This window comes from Canis aureus, chromosome 23 (genome assembly GCF_053574225.1).
Source record: "Canis aureus isolate CA01 chromosome 23, VMU_Caureus_v.1.0, whole genome shotgun sequence".
NCBI classification, from domain to species: domain Eukaryota; kingdom Metazoa; phylum Chordata; class Mammalia; order Carnivora; family Canidae; genus Canis; species Canis aureus.
The window spans coordinates 40,902,397-40,927,198 of NC_135633.1; the positions used below are offsets into that span (position 1 = coordinate 40,902,397).

General features: G+C 35.7%; 1 protein-coding gene across 6 annotated transcripts in view; it reads right to left on the minus strand.

Moving 5' to 3' along the window:
- The window catches only part of NOX4 (NADPH oxidase 4), a 188,063-nt gene that overhangs the window by 40,917 nt on the left and 122,344 nt on the right, over positions 1-24,802 (minus strand). For all 6 annotated transcript variants that reach the window (XM_077867383.1, XM_077867381.1, XM_077867379.1 and 3 more), the window contains one exon: positions 13,818-13,899. In XM_077867383.1, coding sequence (XP_077723509.1) covers positions 13,818-13,899 — 82 coding nt within the window. The remainder of the gene's footprint in view (positions 1-13,817; positions 13,900-24,802) is intronic.

Consider the following 24,802-nt stretch of genomic DNA (forward strand, 5'->3'; position numbering starts at 1 on the left):
TGAGCAGCCATGTGCTGCTCATCCTACAGGTGATAAAAGTGAAAATAATGTATATAGACACTTTGCCAATGACAGTCTTTGCAGTGAAGGAAGAGGAAGCCATTGTCCTCAGCAAAAGCTAGACGGACTTAAATGTTGGATCTGTTCAGTGGTATTTAGGTTTTAGAGCCATGCACTCATAACTTTTTTTAAAAACACTCATTATGGAGATTCCAGCAAGGCTGGGGAGAATGAACAGCTTTGTGGCTGAAATTCTCCATCCCTGACTGCTTTGTTACCATAAAACTACTGTTTAATTACATTTTGATAAATACCAGTTTCTTAGGAATCAAAAATTTCATGTCATAAAAGAACAGACCTTACTCAATAAATAAATCATAAAAGAATAAACAAGGGACATGATGTTCTAGCTTAAGACTTAAAAGATCTTGGGATTATTAGCTATATCCACGGAGAGGAGGCTATGAAAGGCCAGTATACAAAGATAAAATGAAGTAAATATTTGTCCTTAATAGTCATTAGGTGGATAACAACTCTGAATAATTTTATGGTGTTTTAAAGATTAAAAAACATACTGGCATGAATTTCTGATTTGATCTCAGACCAATCCTGTGTCAGCAAAATATGGCACAAATGGACATTTCCCACATATTCTATCTAGGTTGATGTGTAAGGAGATGATACTTTTAATAAAGTTTCAGAGGATAACAAGCCTTGAGGGGGCAGTGAGGTTTCTATAGGGAATGACTATCCTTGAATTAAACTAGACAGTCCAAGGATTATTTTTTTGACCAAAGTAAGTTCATAGGCCTCATCTTTTTGTTTATGGAAAGAAACTACCAGTCTTTTCCTTGCATATCCTGACATAGAGCTATGTAGTTGGCAGAGAGTTAAGTGTTCCAGATGAATTATTTATCATTATTAAATGAGAGTTAGAGGGTATTATTTGGCTTCATTGATTAGGAAAGTGAGGTTCTGAAAGTTTAAATATTTGCTCAAGGCCAAACATATAATAAATGGTTTGTGTCTACTACCAGAAAGAACGCCATTACTGTTTAAAAAACAAACAACCTAAAGCTTCTCAAAACAGTGATTTAATTTTTCCAATCAGAAAAATAATTGAACTTTTTATGAATGATTAGTAACTCCTTTTATGCCTAGAAATATTTAAAGTCTGAAATAATTTTGCTTTGGTTAGAATTTCTCTGCCATGTTCCTTACTTTCTTTACTTTCAGCCTTTCTTTACCTCTCTGTTTTGAGTGAGTCTCTTGAAAACTGCCTATCGCTCTGCTTTATTTTCTTATTCCAGGCTGATAGCCTTTTCCTTTGAACTGAAGAACCAAGTTCAGTTATGGTGAGGTTACTTACCACAACTTCACCTTGTCCTGTTTATCTGTCCTTGTTTCTTTGCTTCCCCTTTCTTTCCCTACTTTTTAATTAAATGTTAGTCTCTGCTTTTAGTTTTCTGTAAGTAAATTATGATGTTTCACATTGTGAATTTATTTTTATTATATTGCTTGGAATTTATTGGTATCTCTGAATTTGAGCTATTTTTCTTCAAATATGATACAGCTATACTATACTCTTTCTTTCCTTTCCTATGGAGGGCTAATATAAAGAAAAGCAGGAACTTTCCCTATATCCACTGTATTTCTTCAACCTTTCTTTTTTTCCATATCTTTGTCTTCTTTACCACATTCTGGATAATTATTTCAGTTCAATGTGACCACTAACTGATTCTCTTTATGGCTGTGCTAACCTGCGAGGTTATGACACTGTTTATTTGGAGAACCTCTATGGGCCCATTTACCACAGTGCCTTGAGAAGTTTGATTGTCCTTTGTCTCTTAATCATTATTCTAATGCTCTGTTTTATTCCTTTATATACAAGAAAAAATTGTTTTATACGTTTTGAATATATTATTTCTACTAACATGTACTTATGGTGTTTTATTTCCTCATTTTTTAAAACTGAGTTCATATTCCTTGGTGTCTTATAGAGAGGAATCCTTTGGGGATTAAAATATATCCCCCAAGAGAGGATTTTCACTTTCCTCTTCCAGACAACAGGAGGATGCCATGAATCTGGAATCACTCTAAACTAAATTTTTGTCTCTGGGCTTATTGGGCCATATACATATTAGGATTTCACTGTTCCAAAAAAAAAAAAAAAATGATTTCACTGTTCCAATCCAAGTGGTTACTAGATGTCAGGGGAGAATTCTTGTTGTAATTCTTCTCAGAGCCAAGGACAAAATAAGGTAATTGTCCCTACTATCTTTTCCTGCATAGGAGGATATTTAATCTTTATTTGATCCGCTGAGGATGGTGCACATGAGGAGTTTAGGCCATTTCCAGGGGGCTCTGATCCCCCCTCAGGGTCCAGGCCTTATATCTTGTCCACCATGCATACAGCCCATTGAAACCAGCTCTAAACCTTTGGGGATAGACATTTGTTGGTAAGAGCAATTATGAACTTGAACACTCCCTTCACTTACTAGCTTGGATAGAAACTTCTTATGGTTTATGACACAAAGCAACATCATTTATTCATGTTCTAACATCTCAAACATGCATTAACAACTCTGTGTGTGTGTGTGTGTGTGTGTGTGTGTGTGTTAGGGAACATTTTTAGATTTTTTTTTGTACCATTTTGCATTTTGTATCATAGTAACATTATTATCTAGTATGTTATATATATTTTTCACTCTTAAGTACACAGACATACACACACATGTAGATGAGTCCTCACTATATTAAACTTAGTTCCTATAGAAAATTAAGGAGTTTTTTGCCTTTTTATTTTATGTGTTGGCTAATGTCAGCTTGATCCAGCAATATGCAACTTGAAACTTTTATTCATTTGCAAAAAAACAGTTCAAATAATATCAAAGAAAACCTACCAAACAGTTCAACTGTTCAAACAATGGTTCTTAACTGGAAACATGAACTTAAGCTGACCAAACCATTACTGAATTTTCAAGGATAATATCTAGCCATATTTTACACCCCACTCCAACATATAGTTAAACAGAGCTATAACCCTTATTGAAATAAAATTACCTCTGAAAGCTTTTAGAGTAATATAGTCAAACACTCTTTAAAATTGAATTTAGATCTTTAGTTTAGACTCTTACTACAATCAGCCTTTCCAACGGAATGCTATTTTATGAATTGTATTTAATTTAAACTGTTGTTTATTTACCTGCTGAAAGCCAGGTGTAGAGGAGGCTTTTATTTTAAATCCTGGCTAATTTTAGCTTCTCTAAACTTTCACTATATTTTGGTTTTTCTACTTCTTTTCCATTAGTTTAGAGAGCTCAATTCAATTAAGAAATAGACCATGGCTTCTTCCATATTATGCATCTTCTTGTCTTCACAGCCAATAAAAAAAGAGAGAGAGAAGGGGTAGGGGAAAAAACAGAAAAAGTGGGACAAATAAGCAAAATAATATTGTAGAATGTAATTCAGTGTAAATAGACCAAAATCTTTGCTTTCAATGGAAAAGGCTGGCAGGCCAGAATAAGAAAATAATGTAATAGGTCTTTTCAAGAGATTCAAAAGATACTGTGTCTTATATAAGGATAGAAGGAATTTAAAAGTTGAGGAGTAAAGATACAGAAGGGATATTCTGCAAAAACAAAATAGTTGTAGTTATATTGATTTCAGATGAAACAGACTTTAAGAAAAAACATTACTATAGACATACTGTTACTAATTACTTATAACCCAGCTGGCTGTGCTTTCAGATTTTCCTTTGTAATCAAAGACAGATGACTATGAGGAGAGAGACTCTATTCTACTTTCTTCTCTCCTGCTTAGCATGCTGAGCACGTCTCTCTTCCCTGGCAACACATGTGGCAAAATGTGACTTTGAAGAGAATGAAAAGCCCTTCACTAGGCTGTGACTAAGATGATGTGGTTTGTTTCTATTTAAAGCGTGGTTCTCAGACCAATAGCATCAATTTTACCTGAGAACTTTACAAACAGAATCTGAGGCCTAACTTCAGTCTTAGTGAATCAGAATCTGTTTTTTATTTTTTACTGAGACTTCTGGGTGATTCATATGCCCATTAAAGTCTGAAAAGCACTGCTCTAGTGCATCTTTCCAGAGAACTCCATAATGTCAATAGTGAAGTGGGATTTTCCTTTTCTTTTCCTCTGGTATTCTGTGACCATTGTATTCTTTGAGAGTTTTTAGTTAGTGATTTCAAGATCTGGAGAATAATGTCTACTACCTGAATATGAATACTCCCCCCAAATTGTATGATCATCAAGGAATACAAACAAAATCACACATGATCCATGCCTTCAGTATTACTAGGAGACAGGCACTATCTGTTGTAGAAAAAAAATATATCACTAAATACCAATAGAAAAAAAAGTGGTTGAAATGGAAGACAGGCAACTAATGTCCAAATTATATACAACTGTAGTCTCTAAAAACAAAACCAAACCAGCAATACCATCAACAAAATCTCAATCTATTAAGTTGAATAGGCTTTGGGAATTAAATATTAGTATATTTTGTAAGTATATGGGTTTCAATACTCTGCCTTACCTTCCCTGCCATCCTTTTCTCCTTCCCTAGGTGAACCCCAAAATGCTGATTTCAGTTGTGGCAACATTTACCCAATTGCAACATTTTTCAGATAGAATGAAATAATCACTCTCTTGCTAGAAGTTTCTGTCTTCTAGATTCAATGCTTACTAATCAGTTGATTAGAGGTTCCCAATAAAAAAGAGGAAAATTATATAATTAATAAGTAAAACTGACAGAAGAAATGGATATAAAAGACAAAATATCACACATGGAAGTGCTTTGGAAACAATAAAACCCTAGAAGAATAAAACATAACCATTACAGTCATTGTAAGTTATTTTGGTTAGGTATAATTCAGAGAGGCAAATAAAGTATGAAAAAGGCACACTGTGTCAAAGAACTCCTGGAAAACCTTCCTTTCCAGGCTAAAAGAGTTCAGGGCCATCCTTCATATAACAATTCTACTTTCATCTGAGACAAGGATGAATGTCATGAACTGTTTCTCTGGAGAGGATGGTGTCTCAGTTTTAGACCATTTCACTCCCAGGAGACAATCATATCAGTAAAAATACCAAGAAGTGTGGAGGGAGTTAAAAAGCCTGAGATGGTCTTCAAAATCTTTCCATCTTGCTCTAATGGTCCTCAAATGTTAGTGGGCAAGATAATTTTCTAGAAAGTTTGTTAAACACAGAGTGCTGGGCCTCACTCCCAGATTTTTCTGAGTCAGTAAGTCTGGGCTGAGGTCTGAGAATTTGTGTTTCTAACAACATCCCATGTTGTATTTATGTTGCTGGTAAAGAAGAAAAGAAGGGTGGGGAGTGAGCCAGTACAGGTGGTGATTTTGAATATGTTGATCAGGGTAACCCCTTAACATTTAAGTTAAGACTTCGTGGAAGTTGTAGGTGGTGGTCCACATTGTTTGGACTTTTTTTTTTTTTTTTTTTTAGATTTATGTATTTATTCATGAGAGACATAGAGAGAGAGACAGAGACACAGTCAGAGGGAGAAGCAGGCTTCCCGTAGGGAGCCCAATGTGGGACTCAATTCCAGATCCCGGGATCATGCCCTGAGCCAGAGGCAGATGGTAAACTGCTGGGCCACCCAGATGTCCTTGTTTAGACTTTTTTTAAAGAATTTTTTAAGAAGATTTATTTATGTGTTTGAGAGAGAGAGAGAGAGAGCACGAGTAAGAGAGAAAGAGAGACAGCATATGAGTGCAGAGCAGAGGGAGAGAGAAAAGAAGATTCCCAAGAGTAGGGAGCCTGACACAGGACCCAAGACCCCAAGACCATGAACTGAGCCGAAGGCAGATGCTGAACCCACTGAGCCACCCAGTTGCTCCTTGTTTGGACTTTAGGAACAACTTAAGGAAAGAAACTTTACTAGCAAAGGATTAAGAAATCTCTAATTAATGTGTGATTATAACTTAATGCAATCTCCTGCATAAATAAAAGCAATACTACTTTAAAAATCACTTTGCTATTTGTTTCTTAAAATTCTGAATTATTCAGTGGAGACCTTACAAATGGAAGTCACTAATTAATTTAGGGTCTGCAAAGAAAAAAACCCTTTGATATGGAATTCCATATTGTTAAAATTTATGACTTGATACACCTATGCATAAAGGAGGCAGTTCCAGTCCAAGGAAGTTAAGGAGGGATTTTTAAGATTCATAACAAAGGAAGAACTTCTGGTCACTTTCTCTCACCTGACAATCTCTGAGTCAAACCAAACCAATAAACAAATAACAATTCCAAAATAGAACAACTGCTGTTTGAGAAGATGTGTGATATTAGAGAAAGTAGGCAGAACAAAAAGAGCAGTTAGCTCTCAAAGGCTAGAGAATCATGCATGCCTACCTTACTCCCTAGAAAGTGCTCACTTTCTCAGCTTGTTTTGAGATTTCAGCTTCCTGGTCTTCCAGCTACAGGTTCCTCTTGGCCCTATCCATGAACCAGGTTTTACTTGAGTTCAGGATAAGCTATTCTCTCACTCAGCACCGAAGCATCCTTATTGTTTTCCTACTAGCTTTGCACTAACATTTTCTTGACATATTATGTGGCTGAGCCAGTCTTTATGACTTCAGGACTACCTCAGTTTTTGTAGGTTTATTTGTGGGTTTGGGTGGTCCACTCAGCTTTTGCAGTCCTGATGGCAGGGTTTCTACATGTGAATGGCAGCCCAGAGGTTGGGACTTACAACCTACTGAGAGACCAGCTTAATTCTTGCTTGTGTACCTTTGCAAATATCCAAAGAACTGGGCATCCTCATTACTGCATTCCATACTCTAGTCAGAACATCAGCTTATTAGATCTCTGGCAAGACAGGTACTGGAATATCACCTATTATACAAAACAAAATCTAAGCTTAGGGATAAGAAGATGAGAAATAATAATGCTTTAATAAAAAGCAATACTAAAATATTAGGTATATTGGAAGAACATGATGTGTAGCCATGACTGTACAGAGACTGTACAGAGCCACCTTTGTCAGGCAGAACAACGTGTCCCTTCTGGTAGGCTCTAGACTGGACTAAAGACACCAAGGCAGACCATGTGCTAGAAACTTGCCCCTGCCCTGAGGGTAAGGCCTAGCTTTGAGAAAAGGCAAAAGAGAGCTGAGAATGAGGATGGTGGTAAAAATTCACATTTCCAAGAGGCAGACACTTTACATCATTTTACTGAATGATCACAAAGTCTTACAAGGTAAAATTACGCCAGGCACCGTGCATTCATCAAAGCAATATTAGAAGGAAGCTTCTTGTAAAATAATAAGAAATAGTTATATTGGTCTCTGCCCCTGGTTCCTGACACACAGCTCCTAAGACTTTTGTAATTTTCTGAGTGGTAGATGCATCTGACACAGAATTCAGATCCAAAATCTTTGAAATTTCCTGGGTGATGGGAACTTTTTTGTTCTAATGAGGTAACTCCTGGAAGGATCATGGATAGGGGCTGCTCACCAGAAACACCAAGCCAGGGGTGCCTGAGTGGCTCAATCGGTTAAGCATCTGACTCTTCACTTTGGCTCAGGTCATGATCTCAGGGTAGTGGGATGGAGTCCTTCATTGTGCTCTATGGGGAGTCTGCTTGAGATTTTCTAGCCCCCCCTCCCCGTGCACTCGTTCGCTTTCTTGCTCTTTCTCTCCAAAATAAATAAATCTGAAAGAAAAGAAAGAAAGAAAGAAAGAAAGAAAGAAAGAAAGAAAGAAAGAAAGAAAGAAAGGAAGGAAGGAAGGAAGGAAGGAAGGAAGGAAGGAAGGAAGGAAGGAAGGAAGAAAGAAAGAAAGAAAAAAGAAAAAAGAAAGAAAGAAAGAGAAAGAAAGAAAGAAAAGAAAGAAAGAAAGAAAGAAAGAAAGAAAGAAAGAAAGAAAGAAACAGACATACAGACAGACTAGGCTATTACTAAAAGCTTGGGACGTTTAACTCTATCCTCTATTTTCTGGAGAGGGAAGAGGAGCTGGAAAGGAAATTAATAATCAATCATGCCTTTGTGATGAAACTTCCATAAAAACCCCAATGTTATGGGGTTCAGAGAACTTCCAGGTTAGTGAACACATCTATAGGCCAGATGGGTGATGCATCACAACTCCATGGTGACAGAAGCTCCTGCACTCAAGACCCTTCTAGATCTTGTCCTGTGTATCTCTTCATCTGGCTGTTCATGTTGATCTATATCTTTTATCATATTCCTTACTACATAGTAAATCCATAAAATATCTCTGAGTTTCATAAGCTGTTCGAGCAAATGACTGAATCCAAGGAGGAAGTTGCGGGAATTTTTTATTTGTAGCCAATTTGGACAGGAATTGTGGGTCAATTGAGGACCTGCGATTGGCATTTGAAACAGGGGTGGACAGTCTTTTGAGACCGAGCCCTTCACCTATGGGGTCTGCACTAACTCTGGTTAGTGTTAGAACTGAACTGAATTGTAAGACATCCAGCTGGTATTGAAGAAGTTGTTGGTGTGCGAAAAACCACACCCCACATCTGGTGTCAGAAGAATTGCATGTGAGAGTAAAAGCAAAAGGGAGGTTTTCCTGTAGCACTATTATTACCTATATTGAAGTAGACCACCCCCCCAAAAAAAAGATGATGCTCAGAGAGACCTGCTACTTGTCCCTAGTCATGGGACCTGTAATGTGGGATGTGACCCAAATGAAAAAACTTGAAATCCTTCTTTGAACTCCTTCTTCTCCTGACCCTCCCTTTTCATCCTCCTGCCCTCTGCCCAGTAGTCATGGCATTCTTGTCACATGCCTCCTAAAACCCTCAAATCTCTACCTGCTTTTCCTTATTATTATTACCATGGAATCGATCTTTTCTCATCACCTTCTTGAATATTAAATTGCCAACTAGCTAGTGTCCTGGCCCCATGCAGTGCCTCATGTTGCTCTCTGGCTCCATGATAAAACTATGAAAATGAGAATCTAATGATTTTGCTTCTATGCTTAAAGTTCTTTCAGGATGCTCCACTGTCTTCACAACAAAAGCCAAGCTCCTTTGAATGGCAAATCCAGGTCCTTCATGGAGTGGCCCCTGCCCTCATTTCTCCTTATGCCCCAGCTCTTTAGTGTGTGTATGTGTAGAAGCATATGCATGTACACAATGCATGTACCTGTACATGTGTGCATACACACACACATGCATACAAAGATTTTTCAGCCAGAATACTTGCAGGTGATGTCTCAATGAACAACCCGCTTCCATGGCTCAATATGCTGCTATGCTCTTTGTTCTAGCTAAAAAGCCTCTTCACCTGTTCCAGTAGCACTTGTCAAAATTAAACCCCAAGGGAAAATTAAACTTTACATGAATTACCTACACAGGAAGACACTTTCTCTTCTCTTTTCCCTCTGAATTCAGGGCATTTATCTATAAGTCTTACCACAGTGCTATGATTAATTTCTTCATTAAAGTCTGCTTCTGCTTTTTCCCCTCTGGACTCTAGGTTCCTCAAAGTCATAGCTATGCGCTAATTATTTTTATATTCTCAGTAATTGTGACTGATTCTAGTGCACAGTAAGTGTTCAATAAGTATTTGAAGAATAGATCAATGGAGAAATGGACAGATGGATGAATGAGAGGCAGGATAACACAGTTAGGTATAATTTGGGGGCAAAGCAGGCCTTATATTTGGGACCCAGCTCTTCCATATGACTTTGGATAAGTCACTTAACCCTTTTAAATCCTGTAATATGCAAAATCTGTACAACTGGGGAAATTGTACTACCTAACTCATAGGGAAATGACAAATACTAAATGAAATAATACATATATATATAACACAATTGTGGAATGTAGAAAGTGTTAAGTGCTAAGTGTTTTTATTATGAATAGGAATAACTTAGTTCCAGTGACAAATATATTACACACATACGGACTGAACAAAAATTATTAGAGAGAGAAAGAGAGAGAGGCCTCTGGAAGAAGAGGAATCCAAATTTTTCTTTAGAAAGAGAAAGGAAGACTAGTTGGAGAATAGATGAAATCTGGAAAAGTCTTCTGAGGCTTTGCAGTTTAGGTATATCACCTGATATCAATGTTTGAAGCCATTTTTAAGCAGACCATTGGAACTGAGAATGGGTTGAGGCATTGCTTCTATTGTCGAAATAACTAAGATTATCCTTTGGTGGTAAACCATGTCAAAGAGGAATAATTATGAATTTTATCATAAATAATATTCTTTTCCCTAAAGAATTCTAAGATTAAGCATTCCAGGGAACTTGATCTTCATGAAAACCAAATAAAGATATGCAACATTTTATTCCTACATTTTCACAATATTTTTAGACATATTATGATTAAACTTCCAGAGCCACCAGATCATGTTTTGCTGGGCTAATTGCTAAAATGGTGGCAAGTCATTTGCGAACAAAATTTTGCCAAATGTCTTCAACCACTTTTCATCTCCAAGCTGTATTCACAAGGATAAGAATATTTATAGCTACTCTCTAGTTTAAATACATTATAAACCTAAATGCTTCAAAGTTATTAACAGCAACATCAGCTAATAAATGAGCAAAAAACTTAAGTTTCATTATCTCTACTTATTTCCTCTAACCTATGAATCAAAAACATTTATTTTGCATTAAGTATACATTCATTTTCTTCTTTTCAATCACCTCTTTCTGACAATGATCACACCTATTCATGCTCCAAAAATTTTCATGATGCAATCTTCAAATACATCTTGATGAGAATGGATGTGCCTGGCTTTGGCAATAGGTCAAATGCAAGATCACAAATGTGAGAATATGATTAATGAACATTATTATATTTTAGAACAATGTTTCCCAGCAGGGAACTTTTTTTTTTTAATGGCACTCTATTAAAACACACACATTTCAAGAACTGGTCAGTTCTCTTCTTCATGAATATTTTTCCCCTAAATAACATACACTCTTTTCCCTGTTTCATTATCCAGTAAATGTCTCTTGATAACCAGATGCCTGAGATTATAGGGACAATATGTTGACTAGAGATCCTCCCCCTCAATCCAATAACCACCATTCATTTACCAGCTTATATTAACCAGAGTAGAGTGAGTCTCACTTTAAGAAGGTCAGCTATACTATGCTTATTTAAACATCACTGTATAATACAGGGTAAATAAGTTTCTTCTTAAACCATATTTTAATTCTTAAAACATTTCTCACTAACAATCTGTATTCAGCGAGTCAGTAAAACAAGCAGAAAAATGAGGGAAAAATCTCAATATAAATAGGTTATTACACTGTGAATGAGAGCAACAAATACTAATGATCTGATTAAATTTTCAGCTTTCCAGAAATTTTTGCATGTCATGAAATGACATATTCTTTGACCTAAAGTTATCCTCAGCAATGAATACAAGATAGTATATTTAAGAGTCTCTCATGAGAGACTAAATGAGAATATTTAAAACCATGAATAATCCAAAAATAGCTTAAATCAGGTCTAGACAGACACAAATACCTGCCCACTTATAATTATTGACTGATTCTTTATACAACTGTCTCTTCTATCATAGTATTCTCTACATGGGCATTACTTACATGCCCAGAGTTGTTGCTCCTATCCTCATGCTCTTCCCTAGACCAATTTAACACCCTTTAGGCAATGCAAATAGAATTGTATTATTCTTTCTCTGTTCTATCAGCACCTCCTAAATTCTACTCCCAAACTAGACATTATATGGGCAATGGGAGGATGCAAATGCTTAATATTCTATAACCTAAATAAACCAATCATATTTCATACAGAATTTTTATATAAATATATTCAGATCCAGAAACCTTTCATTAGCATGCTTCCATTTGGTAGTTTGGAAAGTTGCAATTCATAATGATGTTAAGTGGTCACCAAAGCAGTGCTTCACATCAGCATCTAGCAATAATTTAGAAATATTAAATAAATAGTTCTTCCCCAAATATTATTAAGGGCAGGTTGACAAAAGTATCCTGATAGGAGTTATCTTCTAAGAACAATGAACAAGCCATTTCCTAAAGGTGTTTGAAAACATGCAAGTCTAGTTAATGCTATTTGCAATTTTAAATGAATAATAACACTTGCAGCTAGAATGAAGTATTGTTATGTGTCAAGCGCAGTTCTAAATATTTTTGTGTTTATTAGTTTATTTAATCTTCATAACACCCCTGAGTGGTAGCTCTTATTATCTGTCCTTTTCTTTATAGGTAGAAACTGAAGCAAAGAGGATTAGGTGACCCAAGTCACAAAGTACAGCTGGTAAGGCAGTCTGCTTCATAGTCTGTACTTTTATCACAACATGGTGTATGTGGCATCAATGGATGACTTTTATTCTATTAGGCCACAGATGGCCCCCAAAAAACAAAACAAACAAAAAAATTACCCTAAGGATTAAACACTGACAAAGGACTGTCACACAGTATCGGTATCTCTGTTAAGTATCAGAATGAATCACATCCCTATCAGAAAAGTAGCCTATGAGCAAGAAGGATACATGTAAGAACACATAGCTAAGGAAACCTAGAGAAATAGTTGGAAAAATATTACCAATGGGTAATCTGAGAAGCTGTGATTCCCCTCTTCAAGCAAAGTTATCAGGGGGAAGAGTAAGCCTAAGAGGCAGAAGAGCAGGCATCACTGGCCTCTGCAAACAGCAGCTGGGGGCAAAAAATACTGAGAGACGTGTGTCAATCTCTTCAGGCTCCTCCATGCTCCCTGCCATAAAAAGTAATATATGCATGGAATGCTGTCCAGGCTTTGTATGTCCCTCAGGAGGGTCCCCATGAAGGGACTAGAAGATTGTTTCTAGAGATTAAATCTGGATTAATATCAATACAATGAGCAGATAATTCAGATTCTGTACTTATTTTCTTTATCAGAGTTAAGTAAATATCATCAAGGCTAAGTATTAGGGAAAAAATTATTCTAGAAAGTGAAGTTCAGTGGATACTTGAACAAACTGCCAAGCCAGTCAAAGAATGAGTCATTTAACACAATGATTGGTTTTGATGAAATATGTATAAACCAAGCTCTGGTTCTTTAAGTTGGTGACCTTCCTTTTCTATATCACATACCAATCGATTCCTTCTTCAGCTTGTTGTATACTAGATAGTAAATAGAGTCAGACATTCATGAAGTAAACTGCTTCAAGTAGTGAGCGATCCAAGCTTCTCAGTATCCATCAGCTTTTAGGGAAAAGAATGCCTAATAAAAATCTACTACTTCCTTATTTTCTGGGAAGATGAAGGTATATTTATTTCTTCAATCCATAAATATACTTGTGGCATCTAAGAGAAGAAAAGGTCTACCCGTATAAGAAATGGTCAAGAGATTTCACTTCCCATAATTATAAAGATAGTAAAGAGGAATATATAGAAATTACTAAAATCATATCTAACATATGGTTATTTGAAAACCATTTATTACAATATGAATGAATCCTTGCATTCAAAGTCTAAAAAACAGGAAACCAGGTGAGGGATCAACCACAACATACCTGTATCTGTTGATACAGAATCAAGCAAAAAGAAGCACAATCAGACACCAATGCAATTAAGTTACAGTCTGCACTCTGCAAATATTCCTAGTCATGGCTGGACTGTCCTGCAGGCAAGTCTTTTTGCTCTGACCCAGCTGTGAGGAGCTGGAGACATTATGGTGCAGTAGATGCCCTACTTAATTAAGTCAGGGTATTCTAGCTTTTTCACAAAACTTTACAAAGAAAATATTTTGGTATTGCCTTCCCAAATCTCTCCCATTACTACACCCATCCCCTTCTCAATACCCAGAGAATTCCTAGTTCTTACTTGGGATACTTTCTTGATTGAATAACAGGCAGAATCTCAGAGTCTTGATTAGATGGAGGAAGTAGTAAATCCCGAAACCTTTCTGTCAAAAGAAAAATAAACATCAGGTTATGAAAAAATAAAGGTAATGAAAATAATTTCAAAATGAAATTATTACCTATTGTTTTAATTTTTCAACTATTTTGATTGTACATCTGTTATTAGAAATGTGCCCATCATTTTGTATAGTACTAAAATATGTCTATTTCATTTTAATGACTATATCTTTTTAAGATTAAGATATTGCAACAACTGCCAATGCAAAAATAAAAAGTATTATTAGGGATGCCTGGGTGGCTCAGCTATGGAGCGTCTGCCTTTGGCTCCGTGCATGATCCCTGGGTCCTGATGCGTGATCCCACATTAGGCTCCCCGCAGGAAGCCTGCTTCTCCCTCTGCCTATGTCTCTACCTCTCTCTCTCTCTCTCTCTCTCTCTCTCCCTCTGTGTCTCTCACGAATAAATAAATAAAATGTTTTTAAAAAGTATTCATTAGTATAGACTAGTAAAATCTTATAATTGAAAGATTAGAGGAAATACTTATGACCAATAAATATACCTAAAAGATGCACAATCTCATTAGTATCTTGAGAAGTGCAAATCCAAGCCACATACCGTTAGCATTCATATTACGTGGCATTTGATTGACAGAAATGAATCCCATAGGATCAAGTATTAAAGAGGATGTGGATCAATGTAAGCTCTCATATAGGCAATACAAGTTGGTACAATAGTTTTAGAAAACAATTTGCGATTATGTTCTAAATTTAATCTCTGTATACCTACGAGCCAATATTTCCATTCCCAGGTATACACTCTGCAGAAACTTTCACATAATGTCTGAAGCAGCCAGTAAAAGAATATTCATAACAGCACTGTCCGTTACAACATAAAGAGAAATCACAATTGCCCATCAACAGGAGAATGGACAATTTGCAACACATACACACAAAGGAATATTAATTGAAGTGAAACTGAATTTAAAAAAAAAGAAACTAAATTCAGTTACAAATAAAAATATAGTAAAATGGTGAGTGGAAAAAAATACTAGTAGATTACATACAGAAAAATGGCATTTGTTAGTTTAAAAACAACTAAGTAATGTATTGTTTAGAAATGTTACATACAAAACAAAGGTAACCAATGAAAAAAAGAATTACTATACACAATCCAGGATAATGGTTATCTTTTAAAAGAGGTAAGAAGATGAAATAGGAGAAAAGCAACAGGTAGGTCATAATTGTTATTTCATATCTATATAAAACATAGATATGTATATAAAATATATCTATAGCATCATAAAGGAGTAAATGAATGAATGTGGACCAGAGATCATTCAATGATGACATCAGCCCACAAACCAAAGCTTTGACTAATAAAAATTCCATGCTTATGAAATTCATAATGAAAGAAGGACGGAAAGGAAGAGGAAGAGAAAAAGGGAGAGAAGAAGGTAGGGAAGGAGAGAGGGGAGAGAGAAAGGAAATGTGGGGCTAAGGGAGAATAAGAATGTGGAGGAAGGAAGAATTCTCAGTTCTACTTTAGAAATAGTTGTATCGCATAACAGAGTGGTCTATCACTCTGATGCTGATCCCATATTTCCAGAACTAGGTACTACATTTTTATTGTTACATATGATTGTGTATCCACCTATTCTTGTCCTTCTAGTAGATGGGTATTGCACCACCAGGATATAGAACATTATCTGACACCTATTAAAATGCTAGATAAATATTAGTTGAAATGATATTTCCATTTTTACTGCATAAAGAAAATTGTAAAGGTTAATCATAACACCTTCCAGAAAAGCCCAACTGGTCATCTATCAACCATGAAAAGCAAGGGTACTGAAGCTCCAGCCTTGAGAGGGTCACATGGTCAGGCTGAGAGACAGGGAGCAAAGCCAAAACTCCAAGCTGCAGTAAATCGATTCATCAAGAACTGAAGATGGATAATTTTCACAAAATACTTGTCGGCAGTTGATGACAATTGCCACTTCCCAGTTACTGAACAGCCAGATGTTAAACATTTGTGAACACAGTTGTTACAAAGTATGCTGAGAAGCAGGATGGGGATTTATCCTTATATTTATTAAAATGTACTGAATCAGATATTTAGCTGACTCTGCTGCTTGTTACCACCACTCAGACGTTCTTATAGTACACGCAGGAAGTAGCTAAGAAAATCCTAAGAGAGCTGGTTGTACTCTAAGCCCATAGATCTAAGAAAGCATAATTTATTTTTCTCCTTCAAGTACACTTACTCATTGAATTCCTATTTTTAAAAATTAAATTATACTGACTGATATACTATGCTATTTTTAATGAGCAGAATGAATGCTTATTTCAATGAAATGACTTGTAAATTCTTCCAATATGACCCTTGTCTTTCAGTCCATTTCTCAATTTAGGTAGCATTTCATTAATGGAGTGATTTGTAGTGTTTCTCCTTTTCCTTTTCCCCCCTCCACTTATGACTTTCCAACAAATCTTGAAAAATAGAGCCCAAACCCAACAGCAAACATGAACTTTATATATCAAGTAAAGAAAGAACTGTTCAATCAAACAACTATATTGAATATAATATATTGCTGGGTGCTAAAAATACAAGTTAAAGTTTTATTGGAGTAATTCTCAAACTGATTTAAAATGCAAAGAAAAATCAGAATTCTTAATGCAAACAACCATAAATGGAGGTTCTTCCCTGTTTATATAATCATAAAAAATGTGATTGTAAATCTGAAAGATAATCTCTGGAGATAGTATTATATTGATAGGCTTTAACACACACACACACACACACACACACACACACACACACACACACAGAGCAAAAGTAGCATATAAGATATTATTTGCAAAGCTACCCAACTATGAAATCTATAATGAATATTCTTACACTTGATGCATCTTTTAATCTGAATATCATAAATGCAAGCAACACTAAACAAACATTAAAATCCTTCAGTAGCTATCATGAGTGTCAAGAAAAAAAAAGCACAAACAGAAAATGTCCTTTTAAAATGTTTATTTTTATCATTAATTTCATAAGTTTCTAAATATGCACAATTAACTCTATCCCATAAAGGTAGGATGATTGTTTACTTTATGAGAATAAAAATAAATGATAAAAATTATCCTTAGAAAAACCCAAGTAAATGAAAAGTTGTTTATAATTCTTACATTGGTCCTTTTAAGTCTCCCAGATTTCTGCCTATCAACGAATTAATAAACATCCTATTGTTTATCTGATGTTGGGAAAAAGACCAAAATAAACTGGTGTTTCTTAAGTAGTAGGATTTTTAAAATAATATTTCTGTTGCAGCAAATGTCACACCAGATGATTTGCTTTCTCAGGAGACCCAAAGTCTATTTCTTAAGAAAATGGCAGTTATCTGAACGCTAGATCACAATCCTTTCCCTGGGCTCTTAGAATAATTTCATTAAAGCCACTGAAAAGAACTGGAGGATTTTCTGAAAAGTGATATTTTGATGAGTTGACTAATGATGAGATAATGTCTGAACATGATTGTCTACCAGTCGGGGATAGATCTTAATTAAAATAAGCTTTTGTAGACTTTCACCCACTCTTCCCTTCTCTCATTCAATCAACCAAAAGACTGTGAGGCTATCAGACTGGATGGCATATTACACATGATTACACTAATTTGGGCTCTCTGGACAATCAATTTTGAGACAATACATTTAATTATTTAAAATCAAAGATGGGAAAAGTAAAATAACCTTTCCAATTTGAATTCAAACTTTTTGGTACATTTATTGTGACTCAATTCTTTACCTTCCTCTTTGTGAAAAATGTCCATTTTGTAATCCTCCCCCAAATGCAGAATGGAGGGGCCTCTGGGTGGCTCAGTTGATTAAGTGGCTGCCTTTGGCCCAGGTCATGATCCCAGGACGGTGGGATCAAACCCTGCATGGAGCTCCCCACTCAATGAAGAGTCTACTTCTGCCTCTCCCTCTGTTGCTCCCTCTACTTGTACGCTCTTACTCTCTCTTAAATAAATAAAATCTTTTAAAAATAGATTTAAAAACAAAAAGACAAATGCAGAATATAACGAATGCAATAATTTGCATAACTAAAGGCCAGTATGCAAATACATTTCTGAGATGAAAAGAAAATAAAATCTTCTCCCTACCAGTATAAAAAAAGGAAGAAAGAAATTAATTAAAGGCAGTCAAGAAAACAAAAAGATGATGCCATCCTTCTATAATCCAAAAGTCCTTTGCATCTAAAGATGTGATCATAGCCACCTAGTGGGTGTCTTCAGTAAGAACCCAAGAAACAACTGCTGTTTGCTGGAAGAACTCTGTCAAGGTTTTGCCAATTCCAAGTTACTCTTTCTTTCTAGGTAATCCCCTGTCCTTACCTTTGCTTCTCCATAGTCCACTATGGAAATGAATATTTTAACCACTTTAAGTATTATATTATCATGGGCAAGGAAAGAAAACCAAATAAAACATCTCTAAAGAGTGATAACGTTGCTCTAAAAAACCTGGTAAGAAGTTACTGAGATTTTTATTAAAAGATACAAATTTTCTCCTCTTTCTTTTAATGCTCATATTACACTTGATGTCAGTTTTAATTTTTCTTCAAAAGCATTAAAACGAAGCCCTTAAGGGATATTAAGGAGACTCATTAAAGACTTAAACTTTGCTCTTAGTTTTCATACAAAATCTGTAAATGATTTCACTATAATATTTCTATTATTTTACAAGAAAAACTGAAGATTATCTCATAATACAGGCAACATTATAAGTAAGCATGCATGATATGGGGTATACCAAAGGATGAATCTTGCTTTACTATACAGTTTGCAGTACTTAGAAGCAACAACTTTTAATAAGAAAGATACTGAATTGGTTGTCAGAAAGTCTAAGGTCCCCCATCTACTCCTGCCTCTGTTCTTAATTCCTTTTGTCAATTGACAAATGAGTGAGAGTGAGATGAGTTCAGTGATCTTTAAGCCACCTTTCACCTTTGAATTGTTTAAAGTGCATATGCTTAAGGACAAGAAAAGAATCTCACCAAAGCCACTGATATGGAAGGTGGCCATACATCTTGGTTTGCCTGGGACAATTCTAGTTCACGCTTGTTAGCATTCTGCTCAATTCAGTATTTATCTCAGAATCTTACTTTTTAAATTAAATGTTACTAATAAAACATGCCAAGAGTGCTGTAATTGATGTAGGGAGTCCCCAGTAAGGTACTTGTCACTTGTCATCCAGTTGTGGAGAGTACAATCAGCAGGTAGCCTCCAGCTGTTACATCAGGTTCTACCTCAGATGCAAGGGAAATAAATGACTTCCCCAGAACAGCTCTAAGCCAGTGGCTAGACAAGGCAGGGATATTTTAGCTTTACAGAGGCAATACTGATAGGCAATATTTGCTCCAGAGCTTCCCATCAGTTTTGCCAAGGCTTTGTTGAGTCTGCACAGTGGTTCAACTTCTTCCTCAACCCAATCCCACATCCCTTCTCCCTTCAGGGGTGTTAATACCTAATAAGCATTACAAATTCATAAATTGCTTCTCAGACTCAGTTTCTGGCGAACTCAACCTGCAACAGATGGGCTTGCTAGACCTCCACTTTGCACTCAGAGCTTCTGCCATGTTCTGCTACTACAGGGTGAGATGCATGTACGTGTAGTTAAATCAGAATAAAGAAATTTCTTCTCCAGCCCCTTCCAGGAATAACATAACTAACACCTTCATTTTAAGGACAAATGCCCATTGTAAAAATGAATTACTCCCAGAGACACACATCTTGGGCCAAGTAACACCATTCAATCTAGGCTGGTGGTGAAAGAAAGAAGTACCCTGCCGGCGACCTGGTATACTAGCCAGTGGCACTGGGCCCTGTGCTATCGTCCACGAGATGCACACAGCCATCAAGCCTTTGGGAGATATTGTCAGCAAGAAATTAGAAAATTATAATTTAGGTTGGTATGAAAATTATATAGGAACTAAACACTCCAACCTCAAGTGTACAGAGCAGCCACTCTGATTTTGTCCTTTTCATGGAGAACAATAAATCATTTCAACAGTAAGAAACTAGATAATATAAAGATTAATAAAAAGTAAATGCAAATTTGTTTTACTTTTTCAAAAAAAAGTTGAACATGTACCTTGAACAAAATATTTGTCAATATTTGTCATATGGCCTGAAGGCTATAATGATTTCACTGAACACATGAAAATGCTCAAATCTATTGATGATGAATCAGCATCTAGTTCACAAGTTACTCATCATTTTAGGAAAACTATGCACAACAATGATAATTTAAGACATAAATAGGTAGAAGGTCCAATAGGTGATCAAGGTTATGAAAAAAAAAATGAGCTTGACAGTCACTGGGATCCATCTGGGTGGCCCTGTTTCTATGCACAATGCCAAGTTACAGATTGGCTAGTCATCCAAAGATAATAATAAGGCAATTTTAATTTTATATTACTGCTCAAAAACAAATTAGAGAGCATGTTCTAACTGTCCACAAACATCTTACACTCTCTCTTACACTCCTTCCATTGATGTATACCTCAATGTTCTCTACTGCAAGGCAGCTTTTATATCCCAAGGATCTCTAGCTGAAGTTAGGAAAGATAGGCAAGTATTTCATTTCTCTTTTTCTTTCCTGTTTTTCCTCTCTGTATTCAATTTCCTGTTCTTTCTCATTTTTAAATGAAAATCAGTCATTCCAAAGAAAATTCTTTCTCACCTCTCTTTTAGCCATTTCCACCCACCGTGTCCTTGACTCTATCACAAAAATACAATAATAGTTCTAAAAGACAGTCTTCTCTTTTAGAAAGGGAATGGCAGGGAAGAAAATAAGCTGGTAAAGACCATATTCTGGTTAGTGAGGTTTTTCAAAGACACACCTTTAATAATTTTTATACAAACACAGAAAAACAAGGTCTAACTGTTGGACTTCAATAAGGAAACAAAGGCACAGATGATGAAATAAATTTCTGACTAACAATAAAACATGGGAAATATTCCCTTCTACCTAAAAGTACAAAGCATCAAGAGTAAACTAGAAAAAGCTCATGAAAGCAGGAGAAAAAGGAGATTATATAGATAAAGGATTCTGACAGTGGCTCAGAATTTATTCCAATCATGCATTCTGGAATTGGGGTGGATTCAGGTACCCAGTGGACCTATGGTAATACACACATAAGCTGAAATTCCATTAACTTCCCATAAGCCCAGACTGTTACTGGCCTACTACAGTAATATTTTGGTACCTCAGTATATAATGTCACATTTAAGTCAGTTTAGTTCCCCAAAAGTTGAATATTTCCCTTTCACCCATGCACTCACCCTGCCAAATCATAAGAGGATCATTGTACAATTTAATTTTGACATGTAGAAGGGCCTTTTTCTCAAAGGGACCTGACTATCCATTTATTAAAGACAGTTCAGAATCTGAATCAGTTCAGAATTAGCTGACACAAGTCTGGGAATTGGAAGAAGGGCTGCACTCTGTATTGAGATGATTCAGATTATGCCTCTGTTTTGCCCATCCTAGAGTTTTCTTCTCCTTAGTGTAAATCAAATAAGACTTTAGGTTGTCCATCTATTTGAAATCCCAAGGATGTCATGGTCAGTTAGTCAACACTGAAGATCTCTATAGGTCAGTCTAATGGGAAACTGTTCCAGCCATCCTGACTTTATCAGTTATGCATGGTCTCTCAGCCCTTGCCTCTCAGGGACCTCATCATATCCCCTGAATTCAAGAAGCCCACTCTAACAAGAGCCTCTCTCACTTGTCATTCTTGGCCTACAAATGGTCATCACAGCTTTTTAAAGGGTTCTGGAATGCCTATCACCAGTGAATTTCTCAAAGCCACATTGAAAAAATCCTTTATGGGAATTTAGTTAAGAAGCTGATAATCTATAATATATAATAAATCTGGGCAGTTTGGATGGCTCAGCAGTTTAGTGCCACCTTCAGTCCAGGGCCTGATCCTGGAGACCTGGGATCGAGTCCCACATCAGGCTCCCTGCATGGAGTCTGCTTCTCCCTCTGCCTGTATCTCTGCCTCTCTCTCTCTCTCTGTCTTTCTCTTTCTGTATCTCTCATGAATAAATAAAATCTTTAAATATATATATATAATAAATCTTCTCCAGCATTCAGATTGGAATGCTGTAGATAACTTCATCTACAATATATCTAAGAACTCATTAAGCATGTATATCAATAATGAATACACTTATGAATATGAGATGAAAGAAAAAAAGAAGTTAACTTTTATTTTATCTATAGCCTGTATTTTCTTTTTTTTATAGCCTGTATTTTCAATAGTGCTTATCTAAGTAATTTTTGAAAAGATAGATGTGTATACTATCACTCAATAACACACATGAACATGTCTTCAAGGATATATGTCATTCACATTTCCTATGTTATAGTTTTTATAACACTGTCCACTCCACCTCCTAAGGAAATCACAACACCAATGAAGAAATACAACACGCACATGGACAAATACACACACATACATACACATACACATACCGCTTAAAAGAGAAGGTACAAATTAATTTTCCACAAAACATTTAAGAAGTACTAGGTAAATATATAAACAAAATACGCACATCTAAAAATTATGTTTTTCAGCAAATATCTACTGACCAGGCATCAATTTAGGTCCTCAAAAAACTGAAGGTCTAGTAATAAACACAGATGTTATAAAAAGATATGTACACTACAAATAAATAAGTGCTAAATGTATGCTCTGAGAGTCCAGAAAGAACAACTAACATCGCCTGGATCTGTTGGTAATAAAAAGAAAAAGAATCAGGAAGGTTTTATTTAAAAAATGAAACAAAGAAACCAAAGAAGTCCTTCTGATCCAAGGTGCTAGATGAAGTAAATAATTTTGCTACAATTTTTGTTGTCTGCTATATATCAAATATCTCTAATGACACAAAATTTAAGATTCGGAGTAAGACTAATATTTTGACAGAAGGAACTTATATCAATTAAATCATACATTATTAATTTGCTCACTAACTCAATAAACTTTTATTAAGTACCAATGACTTGTCACACATTATGAATAAAAAAAGATTCTTATTCTCAAGGGCAGCCCTGTTTACCACAAGGAAAGGCCAAGACAACAAAAGAATTGCAATTCCATTAGAGCTACTTGAAAAAGGATTTAGAATGTAATTACAAAATTACTCAAAAAGGGAAAGAAGAGCTGTTCTCCTAGGGATTTAAAGAAATTAATGGTTTGTAAAAATCTGATGTTTTACTTTCCTTAAAAAAATATGCACACTAATCTTCGGAAAACAAATTACTTTAAAAACTGGGAGTGAAAGGGCAGACTTAGAGTGGTACATTCAAATCAACTAGAAAGATATTGAATATAAATTTTCCTTTTCTGAAAAGTTTTAAATCAAGTGAATGTTCTTTATTACCATGGTAACTCAGTATTGAATAACAATAGTTGCTATTTAAAATATTGCTTTCAAAGCAACATCAAACACATTCAAATTAACACTATTTTAGGCAAATCAGGAAATCTAGTTGCAGAGCCAGAGTATTTTGCTACTAAAGGTATAGAAAAATCTTGATAAAATTCAAATAGAAATTCTGCAATTCTAGAAGAAAAAATAAATCAGCTACATGCTCTGGTTATTTAAACTACCTTCTCCATAAATATTAAGGCCAATGTCAAAGGAATATAAAAAACACTATTCCACACTTGTTTGCCTAAGGGAAAAAATGAAAACAAACAAACAAAAAAAAAACAAACAAGCCCACACTTGCAAATCAGAAGATGAGGATGTAGAACACAATATATACACAACTAGAGCTAATAAATGGTTAAGATCCTTAATAAATGATTGGGGAAAAAACCATAAAAATCCTGTACTTGGCATTTATCCTTCCACAATATTCCCTTGAGATTTTTTTCAACTATACCAAAATTAATCTATTATCATTCCTACTTTATGTGGAATCAAATTATCCACATTCTAGACCTTATTTCTCTGAAACAATTATACAGCTTTATATAAGCAATGAGCTGAGAATCGAGAATACTCCCACAAGGCGGAATGTTGTAGGTGAGGAAGCCAAAAACTAGGTGGACTAATCAGCTCAAGGTCACATGGTGAGCAAGAGGCAAAGAGATTTTTAAAAACCAAGCAACCCCCACTCCCACCATCCACAGACTCACAGCCCAGTGTTCTTTCCACTGCCTCACTGTTCTTTCTCTCCCTCATTCTTGGGAGAAAAAAAATGCTGTCCTGCCTTTTCTCTCTTCTTCCCTCTCTTACTTGCTTCTTGCCTAAGAATTACAAAATGAGTCTGTTTTTGTGCCAGTACCACACTGTCTTGATGACCACAGCTTTGTAGTACAACCTGAAATCTGGCATTGTGATGCCCCCAGATATGGTTTTCTTTTTTAAAATTCCCCTGGCTATTCGGGGTCTTTTCTGATTCCACACAAATCTTAAAATAATTTGTTCTAACTCTCTGAAGAAAGTCCATGGTATTTTGATAGGGATTGCATTAAACGTGTATATTGCCCTGGGTAACATTGACATTTTCACAATATTAATTCTGCCAATCCATGAGCATGGAATATTTTTCCATCTCTTTGTGTCTTCCTCAATTTCTTTCAGAAGTGTTCTATAGTTTTGAGGGTATAGATCCTTTACATCTTTGGTGAGGTTTATTCCTAGGTATCTTATGCTTTTGGGTGCAATTGTAAATGGGATTGACTCCTTAATTTCTCTTTCTTCAGTCTCATTGTTAGTGTATAGAAATGCCACTGACTTCTGGGCATTGATTTTGTATCCTGCCACGCTACCGAATTGCTGTATGAGTTCTAGCAATCTTGGGGTGGAGACTTTTGGGTTTTCTATGTAGAGTATCATGTCATCGGCGAAGAGGGAGAGTTTGACTTCTTCTTTGC